The sequence below is a fragment of the Electrona antarctica genome (genome assembly GCF_951216825.1).
Source record: "Electrona antarctica genome assembly, chromosome: 12".
In the NCBI taxonomy this organism is placed as follows: Eukaryota; Metazoa; Chordata; class Actinopteri; order Myctophiformes; family Myctophidae; genus Electrona; species Electrona antarctica.
The window spans coordinates 25,965,987-25,980,819 of record NC_136793.1 but is presented as its reverse complement, the minus strand read 5'-3'; the positions used below and the strand labels follow the sequence as shown (position 1 = coordinate 25,980,819).

Below are 14,833 nucleotides of genomic sequence, written 5' to 3'. Positions count from 1 at the left end.
AGGGAGAAGGCAGAGAGGAGTGAGTGAAAGTGGGATAGGTCCTCAGGTAGCTTTGTCTTGCGCCACTTCCTTTCGGCTGCTCTTAGAGGTGTTCGTTCAGATCTGAGAGTTTCAGATAACCAGGGAGCCGGTGGACATGAGCGAGCTGGCCTGGATGAGAGCGGGCAGTGTTGGTCGAATGCAGATGAGATAGAGGAGAGGAAGGATGAGGTTGCAGAGTCAGGTGAGAGAGAGAGGAAGGACTCCAGGGAGGGTAGAGAGGAGAGAATAGAGGATGAGAGGGAGGAGGGGTTTAGGGATTTGAGATTGCGTCGGGTGGTGACGTTAGGAGGGTTAGTGGGTTTAGGCGGGAGGGTGGAGAGAGAGAGGGAGAAGGCTATGAAGTGGTGGTCAGACCTAATTAACGGAGTAACAGAGAGTGTAGAGGGAGAGCAGGCTCTGGAGAACACAAGGTCCAAAACATTACCAGCCTTGTGAGTGGGAGGGGAGGGAGATAGTGAGAGGTCAAATGAGGCCAGAAGGGATGTAACGGGAAGATACTTCTCTGCTGTAGGTAGGTTGAAATCGCCCAGTAGGATCAGGGGGGTGCCATCTTCTGGAAATGAACTAATCAGGGAATCTAGTTCTTCCAGGAAGTTCCCAAGAGTTCCTGGGGGGCGATAGAGCACAATGAGGGTGAGGGGGACTGGTTGTGATATTGAGATAGCATGGAATTCAAATGTGGACAGAGAAAGGTGAGAGAGATTTAAGACACGGAAGTTCCATTTGGGGGACATTAGTAGTCCTGTGCCACCCCCTGCACCTGTTGGGCGAGGGGTGTGGGTAAACTTGTGGGAAACAGAGAGGGCGGCCGGGGTTGAAGTGTTGAAGTGTTCTTTGGAGATGGCCCTTCATGAATGAACAGTGCAACACAGACTTGTTAGTTGGAATAGCAGTGGCAACATATTTACTCTTTAGAGTGGCAATTTGGTTTACTGGGATAAGATATCAAGATGGTACAGGTGATTAAAAGCACAGCTGTGAATTTTGTTACATTGGAAGAGTACTAGTACTGATGCAGGATAAGTCAAGAGATAAGAGAAATTGAATCGCCGCTGCATGCATGCTTACCCATTTCTTCTCTCTGACGGCTACGCAGATGGTAGCGTTCAGGAGTGCGTGTGTGGAACCTTTCAACCTGCTGAGCTATGGACACATATGGAGCAGGCTCCTCCCCCTTCCTCTTGTTCCCTTGCGAGAGGTTGAATGGTTTCGGCACGGTGGTACCTTTAGAGGCCTTTGCCTGAAACAACAATGAATTAATTACAGTGGCAGCCTACACAACATTCTATTCATACTTAGGCAGCAAGACTTAGACTGGTTATTGCTAGATGCTGACTAGCCTGGCCAGCGTGCTTTCTGGTATAGAAGGGTGAGCACGCTTGGAGCAACCGCTGGAGAATATTGGTTCACCGATCAGAGCCACCCCCACAATCAGCGAAGGAAAGACACCCCTCTGCACTCTAGTTCACTCCCACTCTCCTAGACCAGGAAATGCGTCACGTTCACTCAGGTTCTCATTTTTTGAGCCGAACGCGAACGAAAATAAAAGCCTGGGTACCCTACTACTGAGGCTGGATGCTGACAGACTCAGTGCAAGTCGTCACTCACCGGAGAGGCTGTGTGTTTGCGGAGCTGTGACACAAAATCAACTTCCTTGTGGGAGTCAGATGGGTTGTCTGCTTTAACTCTGCCGTCCGTACTGAAGTGAAACTCTTTGGGTACAGTGGTGGACAGGGCCATCCTTTTTGGCAGGTGACCTGAAAGGCTCTGCTGACCTTGTGTATATTTTCAATTTGGACGATACTACAGGTAGTTGCACTAACACCACCTGTCTCTCCAAGGTTTAAGTTCAAGGCTCTAGAACTGAACCGAAAGATTCTGGACAGTGTTTTGATCCCCAAGAAGCCAGCTGCGAAAGAGCCCACAAAACCCGAGGGCTTCGATTTGCAGATTGAGAAGAGAATCCATGATAGGCAAGTCAACAAGAAGACTGAGGAGGAGGAGCATCATGTCTTCCATACCCAGCCTATACCCTCAAAACTCCTTGAGGAGGTGGTGGTAAGTTTTGGTGCAACCTTTTGCGTATTTACATTTTTGAGGGGATGTACATATGGACCAAATTGTCTACAGGTGCTTGGCTGAATGTTTGTGGTGTGGAACATTGTTATGGCATGAAGACAAACAGTAGACAAATTGTCTTGTCAGTGTGGCAAAAACAGCTTTTAATTGCATTTTCTATGTTCAACAGGGAGTTCCCAGAGTGTCCCAGAATCGCCAGCTTTTGCCCTCAAGAAAAGGGTGCGTCTGGAGCGCAAGGTGGAGGTAAGCTACCTAAGGTTTATTTTTACATGCCTTTAAGCTTCTTGAAGGTCTTGTCCGCTCAGTCCTGTTTACCCATCTCCTAGATGGATTCATGAAATGATTTTTCCCAAAGTAAAATCTAGCACACCCCTGATGGGAAGCTATGATTTAATGATTTTTTTTTCTTTACCCCTTCAGGTGAAGGCCCCATCCCCTGTGAAATCCAACCCGATGCCTCACTTCGGTTTGCCCTTCTATCCTCGTCCCTCAGACAAGAGCGAGGTGGAGGTGTGCCCGTTCTCATTTGAGGAGAGGGAAAAGGAGAGGAGGACTCTGAAGGAAAAGAGACTAGAAGACCTGAGAAATCAAGAGGTGGGGAGAACAATACGGAAAACGCATTAACCAATGTATAGTAATTTCACAGGATGGCACTGGGACATGTTACACAAACATGTTCCATGTCTCTTCGCTAGTGGTGGACAGTTACAATTTACAAAGTAGTAGTGCACTTAAGTCAGAAGTACATTATGTGTGACTTACTCTACTACATTTCAAAAGACAAATATTGTACTTTTGACTCTGACTCTGATTTCTAAGAATCGTATTAAGACTACTTAAGCCCTTATTTTAAGTGCAGTGAAAATGGCAGTTCTACATGCTCTCAATGAGTTGTGTGTGTGTATATAGCCATGCAGCATTGAATGTGAGCTTATAGATCTACAAGAAAATGTAACTTTTTTAAGTAGTATGTACTTTGCATAACCGTAACCTATGTTTCAATTTGAGAGTTGCCTCCATCTCTAAAGGGATGAAAGAGTACTCCAGCACACATTCAACAGCAACTTTGACTTAAGTAATATTTGACCAGCAATATCTATCTACACAATGAGAGTACAGCTCCTCAATAGAATATCAGTTCTCCTTATGTCAGGCTGGTGTTTCTTCATGGCTGGAGAAAGCGTCTGTTGATGACGCTGTAACCTCAACTTGATGCGGTTTCTTTGGCCTTAAACTCCCAGGTGCAGCAGTTCAAGGCCCAACCCCTGCCAGATTTCCACGAGGTGCACCTGCCCAAAAAGATGGTGCTTGAGCCTACCAAGCCAGAGCCTTTCAAGCTGCAGATCGACGAACGAGGAGCAGCTAAGACCGATCGTTGGGAGCGTATGGTGCGTTGTGACGTAAAACAAGTGTAACAAGACTTGACGCATTGGTCATTACTAGTAACTAATAGTTGGTTGAACAGTCATCATTCATTTTAAGATATTGACATGCCGAGTTTGGGGTTGCTAGGGTGGTTAACATTATGCTTCTGTAGGTAAAGGAGGAACAGAAGCAGAAGCGACCGTTTTTTTTCAAAGCACAGCCCAGCAAAGTTGTCCACAAAGAGCCCTTCCTGCCCAAGAAGGAAAGCCACTCTGTTCTTGGTGAGTATAACCTATTAAGACCCTGGAACCTCATTACAGGGAGCAAGACAAAGGGGTAGAAGTGATTATTATCTGGTTGAAATCGGTAACGGGGGGGAAGTCTCTGGATCTTTATCAAATGAAGATAACATTTTGAATATTTGTAAAAGAAATTATGACTAGTGTAGTCACTTGCTAATCAGAAGTGTCTGCTTTAATTTGTCCCACCTGACCTATCGGGTATTTTTCTAAATGCAGATTGCGGAAATGTGTTTCTGTAGTGGCAAATTGACTGGCCTCACATAACATGATGTTTGATAACAATATTGGGTAATGACTAGTACCCTCCCTGTACAATAACTAAAACGGGAATTTGAGCAGAATAACTGAGCTTTCCTTGGCACTATGTAACATTTTTCTTACACTCTTCTGTCTCTTCAATCTGTTGCTACAAACTAGGCATGAACACTTCCACAGTTCCAGAGGCCTTTGAGCTCGCCACAGAGCGCCGCGCCCGGGAGCGGCAGGAGTTTGAGAAGGAGCTGAGCGAGAAAGAGACCCTCAGGGCCTGCATGGAAGAGAGGCAGCACCAAGAGCAAGAACAGCGAGAGAAGGACGAAGTTGCAAAAATGCGTCAGGACCAGGTAACGACATGCTTTCATACTGTATACCATCCGGGTGACCTGATCAATGATAAATACAGACTCAACCACATTGACTTTGTGGGTTTTATAAATTGATTAATGCGCTTTGACTTTCAAATATTTTCCAAAATGGCTTATTTTATAAGCTCGCAACGCTTCAAGCTTGCTCTATTTTCGATAAAAATGTATTATTGGGCTTTTTGCCTAGTACAGTGAAGGGAGTCCAAGCGTCATGCAGCAAATCTGCCGTCGGGACTGAGGTGCACACTGTTGGGGATCAAAGCCTAAGTGGTACCCCACATACCACCTGGTCATCGGTTTGGTCCCCCCTCCTTTCCCTACACTACGGAGTCAAAACACAGATGCAACAAACTATCCACTGCAAAAAGGTTTTTGACATTATTCTCCTCCTCAGGTTCATAAAGCTCGTCCAGTAAGACATTACAAACCTGTGGTGCTGAAGAAGTCGGATCTGCCTGTGACTGTGCCCGAGTCCCCACGTTTTTCCGTTTCCTGTGTCCGTTTATAAGCCAATTGGTAAATGTGATTTAGATGCATTCCCCCCCCTTTTTTTTTTGCCAAGACATGTTTTGGTTTGTTGCAGTCTAATGATGTTTGCTTTTGGATGCATTGTATTGTCTGGACATGTTTAATACTTTCTTATTGGATTTTTTTTTTTTTAATATGTTATTTTGGGTTGTTGGTTTTAAATGTCTTAAACTTGGAGAATGTTTTGGTAATAAACTTTTACTAACTAAGTTTTTATTGGTATGTGTATTGTACTGTGAAGCCAAAAATCAAGGTTTTGGCGCCACTAATGGGCATAAGATGGCACCATAACCCTTCTCTCAGAGAAGGGATATGGACATTTCAGAACTACATCACCTGCCTACTGCTTTCTCTGGTAGGCACGTTTCAAAACTGTCCACAGTGGAAAATGTTACCTTTTAAAAAATGTAGAGGACCAATCCAGGAAGACGTGGTTGGCTGAAAATTGAGTACACTACTTTAAAGTAGCGATGTACCGATGAGACATTTTGGATGATATCCGATATAATAAAATAACAGATCTGCTAAATCCGATATTTTACAGATTAACTGGTTTAAGGCCAATATCGATGGGGTTGCCGATTAATCTCTCAAGATGTTCCACTTGACCAAGGGGTTAATTTACAGTTTTAAATTGCTATAAAACTGCCTGAATTGATCACAACACAGCACTATAGAGCGTATTTAGATTATTTAAGATTGACAGTCATGGCTTCTTGGAGAATGTTTAAGGTGCATATTAAAATGTCCACATTGTGGCTGTTCCTACAGGGGAAAATCGAAACCCATAGACTTGTAACCCATATCTTCCCATAATACAATAGTGGGTGATTGGATTTTGTGACCAGTCATGTGACAACCATATTTGATGGCAACTTGAGAAATTGGAAAACCCATGGAGCTATGAAGTCCTGTTAAACATTTCACTATCCATAAACTGGGTAATTTATGTAAAAACTACATTTGTAATCTTGAATGATAGGCCTGTTATCGTCAAATAGGTTTTCTAAATATGAGCCTTTCTATAACTAATGCTAACATTGTATTTATCAGATTATTGTAAGCAATATTGTACGCCATAAACTATTTAATGTGTGCTCTCTGACGTCTGTCCACTGCCTGGCATACCTTATGCTTATCTGGTACTATTCTAATCTCTACCCTTCCCAAGTCCTGCTTTTCCTCTGTACCCCTTGTCTGGCTATTTCTGGATGTGGGGCTGGAAGCCAACAGAGATAACTGGTCCAAAGCAGTGCACTGGACTTTCCAAAGAGTAGCCTACTGCCTGCCCTGCAACCCTTGCATATGGGCTTTGCCTCTTCCATTCACCCATCTGCACTTTTAGGCACAGCATTTTAATTCAAACATGGAAACACTGGACCCGCAAATTTTAAAGAATGGTGGTGAAGATCGTTTGGAAAAGGAGATCATGCCTAAAGTGTCAGAGTCTTGGAGCACACTGTCTTCTTCAACCTCCAACGGTCTGAGTTTGGCATAGAATCAGCTCTTCACATCTTGTCATAGAATCAGCTCTTCACATCTTGTCATAGAATCAGCTCTTCACATCTTGTCATAGAATCAGCTCTTCACATCTTGTCATAGAATCAGCTCTTCACATCTTGTCATAGAATCAGCTCTTCACATCTTGTCATAGAATCAGCTCTTCACATCTTGTCATAGAATCAGCTCTTCACATCTTGTCAAGATCTTTTGAAGCCCCTCTCTGCAGGCCCGTATTTATATTTATTTTTTGGAAGTCCCTTGAGGAGCCGTCTACCATGGTCTCGCTGCAGGGCCAGGTATCTGCCGCTCTGACAAGCCTGGGGACATTGGAAGGCAAAGTAGACAGCCTGGCTCATAAACTGGAGCTAGTCCTGGGAAGAGGGGGACATGCAGGTGGCTGTCCCGTGTGCGTTACCTGCAGTATGCATGCTCGCCAGCAGGAGGCGACAGAGAGGCAGCTGGTAGCCCAGTCCAGGCTGCTGGAGAAGATGGACCTGAGGATTGCTGAAATGCAGACAGCCCTGGAGAGGATGGAGAAAGGTTGGTGGAACGATAGAACTCCCTACGCCTGGTGCGCCAGTGAATAACGTGTCAGTGGTATTAAATGTTGTTCATCATTCATCATCTCTACTATAGATCCATAGTACTTTAGTTTAAGTATCTGAGCTACCAGGGCCCCTATGAGTGAGTCTACTGTATTGCAATGCAGACATGTTTATGTGAATCCTTTTGCATTGGATGGGTCGTCTCACCTTTGTTTCATTATTTAGAAAGCTGTAATACAAGTTTGAAAACCTGAATATTTCCCACTTCTTAAAGAGCAGAACTTTGTGTAAAAATGTAAAATGTCCAACATTGTTTGTCTTTTCCTTCCACTGATGTATTTTAGTAAGACAGGGGAAATGCACACCTGAGAACATCTCAACATAAACTGGTATTAATATGGAATGACAGTTTCACACAGCTTAGATACCAATACCATTCCATTATGCTGTTTCTGGTGAAGGTGGTCTTGAAGGAAAGCATGTTTACACAAATCAACAAACAAGTCAACATATGAATGTGGTCCTTCAATCACAACCACAAGCAGCTGCCACTCCAAAGACTGCATCATTACTGGCAAAGACGCCACTCATCACTGTCAACAAGGTACTCTGCTTTTATTTTTATTGTCATCCTGTTATTTACCTTTCTCCTCTGAGATGAGAAAGGTCTGGGAATGTGGCTAGCTATTGAGCCTACAATTAAAATGTATGGGCAGGAATTAAACATTTATTTGATGCCTTATGACAAATAACCTTCTTGTTGGAGAGAGAGAATCAATGACCAAAAACCATAATGTAATACTAATTATTCCCCTTAACAGAACGTATTGTATTATTACCGTCCTATAGAGTCCAGATGGTTGCGCGCAGCCAGAAAGCAGTAAACAACAATACATCAAATCCCAACATCCTGCCATTTCTCCTCAGAAAGGTACCAGCTCATTTCTATTTCAGATAAATGTACAGTATCACTGTTATTCCGACACCTGTTCACTGACTGAACGTTTCCTTTTAGAAAATGACAAACCAGCTTGAATCTGTTATGTTTACTTTACACTTTTTCCTCATTATTGTGTGGTGACGATTGTCGTCACACGTGGCGTTATGCTTACTGTAGGCTTTTCACACAGGCTTGTTGTTTGACCAGATGAAGAGCCTTGGCTCGAAACATCGTCAATAAATAACCTTTTGGAGTGTGCGGGTTCCCATCTCTTTTCCTATGTCACTTTTTGAACCCAGCACCTCCACGAAGTGATGTGCGTATTTTACTATAGTTTCTGTATGATTTTCACACAGGCTGACATCATGGATTCAGCTTTTTGCATTAGGGCTGCTCGATATGGACAACATGTCATATCTCTGTATTTATGCCAAATATTGCGATATCGATACGATATACGATATTACCGTAAAAATGATATTCTATATTTTAAGTGTTGCAACAATGCTATTGGGTTCCAACTTCCCACACTTGTTATTTGATATTCTAAGTTTAGCAACAATGAAAACTTTAAAAAAAAAAGAGGAATGCTTAGTGGGCAAGGACTGTGTGGGGGCACAGTGGTGGTTTATTTTCCGAGGGGCACAGGCTAAAACAGAGGGATGTTGGACGATTTATTGACGATATATCTATATTGCGATACCGTTGCCTTTTTGCGATACTGATATGCGTGTGTTCATCCCTCAATAACTATACGATAACGATATATTGTGCAGCCCTAAAGTGCATGGTGGTTAGATGGATGACAAAGCTTACAGCACTTATACCCAGGCGATCTCACATGCTAGCCTATACTAACCAGACCCAACCAAGTCTGCTTGGCTTCCAAGATTGGACGTGATCGGTCAGGCATGTTCACGGTGGTGTGTGGCCATAACAAGCAGCACTGGCAGCAAATGTTAGGCCCTATAGACAACCGTTGCTGGAGGAGACATTGAAAATATTTTGTATTTTCTATAAAATACGATTTTATAGGACTGGCGATTAATGCAATTGGGGAGGTATAGCAAATGCCTTGACCACTCTGCCGGATATATGCTCTCCACTTCTTGCAGATCAGTTGATAAAAATGACAGTTTCACAGCTTACAGGTCAAATGTACGTCAATTCATGATGCTGTTTCTTGTGAAGGTGGACATGAGGGAAAGCATGTTTACACAAATACACAAACAAGTCAACACATGAATGTGGTCCTTCAATCACAACCACAAGCAGCGGCCACTCCAAAGACTGCGTCATTACCTGCAAAGTCCCCACTCATCATTGTGAAGGTACTCTTTGCTATTATTTCCAAACTTCACTACGTCAGTATATGTGGGCTTTTTGTCCCTTGTCTCCGCAACAATGCCTACTGGACATTTGAGTCTTTTTGTAAGAACTATGTTTAATCCTGTTATTTACATTTTGAAATAGGCATACATTAAAATGTATTTCATGCCATAACACTATAGACTTCCTGGTGGCGTGAAAAATAAAATCATTTTGAAGTATTGTGTATTTTCTCCTAGAGTCCAAATGGTTTCTCCCAGTTAGAAAGCAGTAAACAACAATACATCAAATCCCAACCTCCTGCCATTTCTCCCCAGAAAGGTACAGCTCATTTCTATTTCTATTACAAATACATGTAAACGGTGCATTTATATAGCGCAATACATGCTTTACATAGATTGTGCATTACATTCACCCATTCACACACACACATCCAATACACCGATGACAGTGTCTTGCTCAAGGACACTTTGACACTAACTCTGGGGAGCTCAGGTTCGAACTGGCAACCTTGCGGTTACCATCTGGCCACTCCACCCCTAGTGGCCACTCCACTCCTGAGCCACCGCCAGTCCGCCACCCCTAGAATGTATCACTGGTATTCAGCCTCTACCTGTTGAATGTTTCCTTTAAGACCCATTTAGGCCTGACCTCAACATTTTAAAAAAATCTTCTAAATCCTTCTGAAATAAATATTTTCACGATTTTTCCAAAATAGCAGACCTAAAAGCTCGTAGCGCGCCACTCGGTGGCGCGCTTGTAGATCTGCTATTTTTCAATAGCTAAATTATAACATAATGTTTAAAACACCAAAAGGGGTTCCCGCACAAAATGGGTTAAGAAAGCAACAAGCAACAATCTTTTTTTTTAACTTTCTGTCCTGCATACTAAATTGGGTGCTTTTGAACAGGTTGAAAATTTAGGTTAAGCTTGGTTATTTGTTATTTTTCAATTATCAAAGCATTTCAAAGGAAAGGAAAACAACAAAAACCTGAAACGAAGTTTGGGGCAGTTAGATGGATGAAACAGCAACTGGTATTCCCATCCAAGTGCTTGTGAGGCCTGATCCTGTATAGCTTCCGAAATCCGTCAACATTGAAGGAGGTATGGTAAGCAACAGTGACCAGCAACCAGTACTAGATTACAATGGCTGGAGGAGAAGATTTTCAACATTTAAAGTTTCTTTAACGCTTAGCACGTCCAGCTGCTACTTTGCATTAAAGTAGCTATAAGCAGCCAGCAATGAATAAAACGCTCCCCCAAAAAATGTAGTCTCTATAGAAGCTTTGTCATTGGTCGAAAAAAACCTGGTCATTAAAGTCATTCAAATTTTGACATATTATTGCTTATAGCAGCTTTAATTCAAAAATAACTAATGATCCATTTTATTTATTTACTTCTTTTTCTTTTTGAATTAAACTTTTTGTCTCCACCAGGCCGAAGGCATGGGGAGAGAGTATGTTTTGCACTCCGTCCGTGTGTGTGTGTGTCCGTGTGTGTGTCCGTCCGTCCGTCCTTCCGTCCGTCTGTTACCAGCTAATCTCCGGCACCGTTAACCTGGTCGATGCCAAACTTTGCACACACACTCCCTGGATGCCAACGATGAACCTCTGCCCTGCATTTTCCAGAACGGCCTGTTATAGCGCCACCATGAGGCAGCTTTTCACATTTTTTACCTAAAACTGCACCGATCTGCGTGAAACGTTGCATGCACACTCCCTAGAGGCCAAGGACAAACCTTTGACCTGCATTTTCCGCATCTGCCTTTTATAGCGCCACCAGGAGGCCGACATTTGTAAAACACATTTTTTGATATTACTCCTCCAGATTCTGTCCAAAAATCTCACAAATCGTTACACAGTATCTCTATGGTCATGTGCTCAAGTCGGATATGTCCGATATTTCATATTCCATCCTAATTGGCTATAATTGGCTTTCACAGTTTGCAAGATTGCCCCGTTTTGAACAAAAGCCTCAATTCATGAACGCAGCATGCAATTTACGTGAAATCTTTCACACATTTTCTTACTAGGCTGAGGAATATATCCCACCCTTTTCACATTGGCCTGTTATAGCGCCACCAACAGGTTGATTTTTGCAAAACACATTTTTGGTACAAAATGCCTCAAGTCATCCAATTGCCATCAAAGGCAAACATGTTTATATTACTCCTAAACATTTTGCCAAACATCTCACACAGTCCTATCCTCCTGGTGGAGACCTGTGCCCAGAAGGGCACTTTTTCTAGTTTGCACTCCGTCCGCGTGTGTGTGTGTGTCCGTCCGTCCTTCCTTCCGTCCGTCTGTGTACAGCTAATCTCCGGCACCGTTAATCCGGTCGATGCCAAACTTTGCACACACACTCCCTGGATGCCAACGATGAACCTCTGCCCCACATTTTCCAGAACGGCCTGTTATAGCGCCACCATGAGGCAGCTTTTCAAATTTTTTACCTAAAACTGCACCGATCTGCGTGAAACGTTGCATGCACACTCCCTAGAGGCCAAGGACAAACCTTTTACCTGCATTTTCCGCATCTGCCTTTTATAGCGCCACCAGCAGGCCGACTTTTGTAAAACACATGCAATGCACATGCAACGCACTATGCAATTTACGTGAAATCTTTCACACATTGTCTTACTAGGCTGAGGAATATATCCCACCCTTTTCACATTGGCCTGTTATAGCGCCACCAACAGGTTGATTTTTGCAAAACACATTTTTGGAACAAAATGCCTCAAATCATCCAATTGCCATCAAAGGCGTAAGAAGAAATGGCAATCGGTACACATGATCTCTGTAGTCATGTGATCAAGACGAGTCTGTTGGATTTCTCAGATTGTACACTGATTGGCTAAGATTGCCTTCCAAAGTTTTCAGGAGTGGCCCGTTTTGTACAAAATGCTGCACATGTCCTGCTCATCCAGAATTCTATCCTCAGAGATGCTGAGTGATCTGGCTCTGCATTTCCTCAACAAAATGAAGAAAAATAAAAACATCCTCCTAAACATTTTGCCAAACATCACACTCCTATCCTCCTGGTGGAGACCTGTGCCCGGAAGGGCACTTTTTCTAGTTATATACTAGAGTGGTGCCCGTTGGGCATTGGCCTTCTAAATAGGCCAGCTCCATATATGGAGATCTAGGGGTCATCTGGATTTGGGCCCTGTCCGGAGCCTGGGCAGAGGCTTTTGTGTTGGTTCTGCACAACTGTGGGTCGAACGGACTCGACACCGGGCACTGCACTCCCTGTGGTGGTGTGGAAATGAAATGATTACTATATTTACCCAGGGTATCTGGGCTAAGCTCAAGAACTTGTTTCCAGCCAGGCCCTGCTCATAGAACATTTCATCGTAGTGGTTCAATGCCTTGTTCAAGGGCACTTCAGCGGTGGTAATTTTAACGTCGGACCGCTGATTCGAACTGGCGACCTTCCGGTATCAAGACCGCTCCGCAATACGTTCGGCCACCGCTGCGCCAAATTTGAAGACGGTGGGGCGAACAGTTCTCGAGCAAGGGTGGTCTTTAACTGAGTTAGAGTGAAAGGTGGAGTGTATAAGTAATCAACTGGCGCACCCGCTTCGGATGTTATCAGTATCACCCCTTCAATCAAGAGAATGGGCCTCATGCGCCAACCATTCTTAAGAAGTTCTTAAGAGGACATTTGTTAGACCCACTTAGGAAGTTTTTAAGAAGGTTTTGGGATCCCTCAATCTTTTCTTAGCTGTGATTTGTTCGTAGGTAAGAACAGAATCTACGCACACTGTGGAGCACTCTTAGGGTGCCTTTTTCGTTCTTAAGTGCAATCTGAAAACATAAAGGGAAAACAGCGCCATCTGCATGATGCTCAAAGTTTGGTCTGAGGACCTCAAGGGGTCCTTGAGGAAGTTCCAGGCAGTCCACAGCAAAATATGGAATATTTTACCACTTTAATCCCATTTTATACTTTGAAAATCTACAAGCTCACAAACGCATCCCATTACTGCCCATTTTGAGCTTGTAGATCGTCTATTTTCAAAACATTTTGATAAATCTTCAAAACATTTACCCTAGCAGAAAATATTTTCATATGGGGGTCTGCAGAATGCATGTCAATTTGGGGGTCCTTGACATGAAAATGTTTGAGAACCACTGGTTTAGAGTTCACAACCCAACCCAAACAAACGCACCATACCCACCACATACCCCCCCCCCCTCTGCCATCACCCCCCCCCAGTTGACTATTGTGAGATAAATAATAAAATACATTCATTTAGTTTAGGTATTCTTGACTTCACTCAACTTTATTTCTATGTGTGAGGTCCTGTGAGCTGCAATCACACACAGGTGTGACTGCAGGCAAGGCCATGGAGTCATGCAAAACTACACCCACCTGGGTGAACACCACCCTGGGCAAGACCTACGCTGAAAAGACTATCATCGGAAGTTGCGGGATTTTAGCGGAAGTATCTCCCAAGGAAATGACGTTGATGCTTTACAAATCAGTTTACATTCTCCGCGAATGAAACAAGTGTTGTGATTGGTCGGGAAAATATCGTATCCGGGGGAAATACATCTGATGGATGTTCCGGAGGATACGTCCGCCGATAGCTTCTTTGCCTTACGTTGTGACCAGGCTCTTCTTTTCGCAGAAAAGTAAGCCTGGGACCGAGGCTAGGTGAACACAGGTAGGAAAGTGAATTCTCAATGCCTTATATGGGATTGGTGGGGCGGTTCCCTATGGTAATTAGGATGCTAATTAGGATATGTGGGGCGTCTACCTATGATAATTAGAATGAACTGGCACACCCCTTCAAGTGACGAGGATTTGGATTCATCATCATAAGAACATGCTTACGAACAATTCTGCCTACTTAAGAACGTTTCATGAATCTGACTGGACTTCTCTTAGGAATTCACTTAGGAAGAAATGTAAGAGGAAAAGTTAGGAACTTATTGGCGCATGAGGCCCATTGTTCGTGATCAGCACCTTAAATACCCCCAGTATGTGATAATGAACATACTGGGAAATACGGAAGTGAAACTATGAGAGCGTTTGCTTTTTGTGTCCATGACGGAGGCGCGCCGTCTCTGGTGGCCTTGAGCCACGTAAGGCACCGCCGAGCGAGGCGCCGTGCCGAGCGTTGCGACGGCCACCAGAGCTGACTCAGCGCCGTCAGAGTTACGTCCCGATAGGCAGAGAATAGTAAATATTAGTAGCCCCTAGTCCCATGCCCCGACAATAGAGTTGGAAATGACACGTTCAGCAGGGGGAGTCCTTGACAAGGCTATGTCTGCACCACCCCGTATGCAGTCCGGGTGAAAACAACACCACAATGTCTAGTATGGCCATATTGGCCATATTCCAACGTCCTGATAACGGTTGATTTCGTATATTTAGTATAGTGATAACGGATGAACATATCATTGTGATGTCAGAACAGGCCAGCAATGTCAGAACAGGCCAGCTCCATATGGAGATAGAGGTTTGATGAGGTCAGAACAACATATGGAATTAATTCTGTACTGGCCATATATGGAGCGTGTCTTGAGTGTACAGGGTTTATGTCAGAACAGGCCAGCTCCATATATGAAGATC

At 43.7% G+C, this 14,833-nt stretch overlaps 1 protein-coding gene and 1 long non-coding RNA gene across 2 annotated transcripts; both read left to right on the top strand.

Annotated features, from left to right (window-relative positions):
• Positions 1-992: 992 nt before the first annotated feature.
• Positions 993-5,148, top strand: LOC306934359 (targeting protein for Xklp2-like; the record flags this gene model as incomplete). The annotated part of the gene is made up of 9 exons (XM_079516928.1): positions 993-1,001; positions 1,807-2,100; positions 2,291-2,364; positions 2,427-2,430; positions 2,542-2,715; positions 3,363-3,509; positions 3,659-3,767; positions 4,206-4,390; positions 4,806-5,148. The coding sequence occupies 9 exons, from the start codon at positions 993-995 to the stop codon at positions 4,917-4,919; spliced, it is 1,110 nt and encodes a 369-aa protein (XP_079373054.1). The 3' UTR covers positions 4,920-5,148.
• A 2,677-nt stretch (positions 5,149-7,825) lies between these two features.
• LOC306934535 lies at positions 7,826-9,579 on the top strand. Its single transcript, XR_013791312.1, has 3 exons — positions 7,826-7,918; positions 9,119-9,258; positions 9,496-9,579. It is a non-coding gene; the product is annotated as an uncharacterized lncRNA (long non-coding RNA).
• The last annotated feature ends 5,254 nt before the right edge of the window (positions 9,580-14,833 follow it).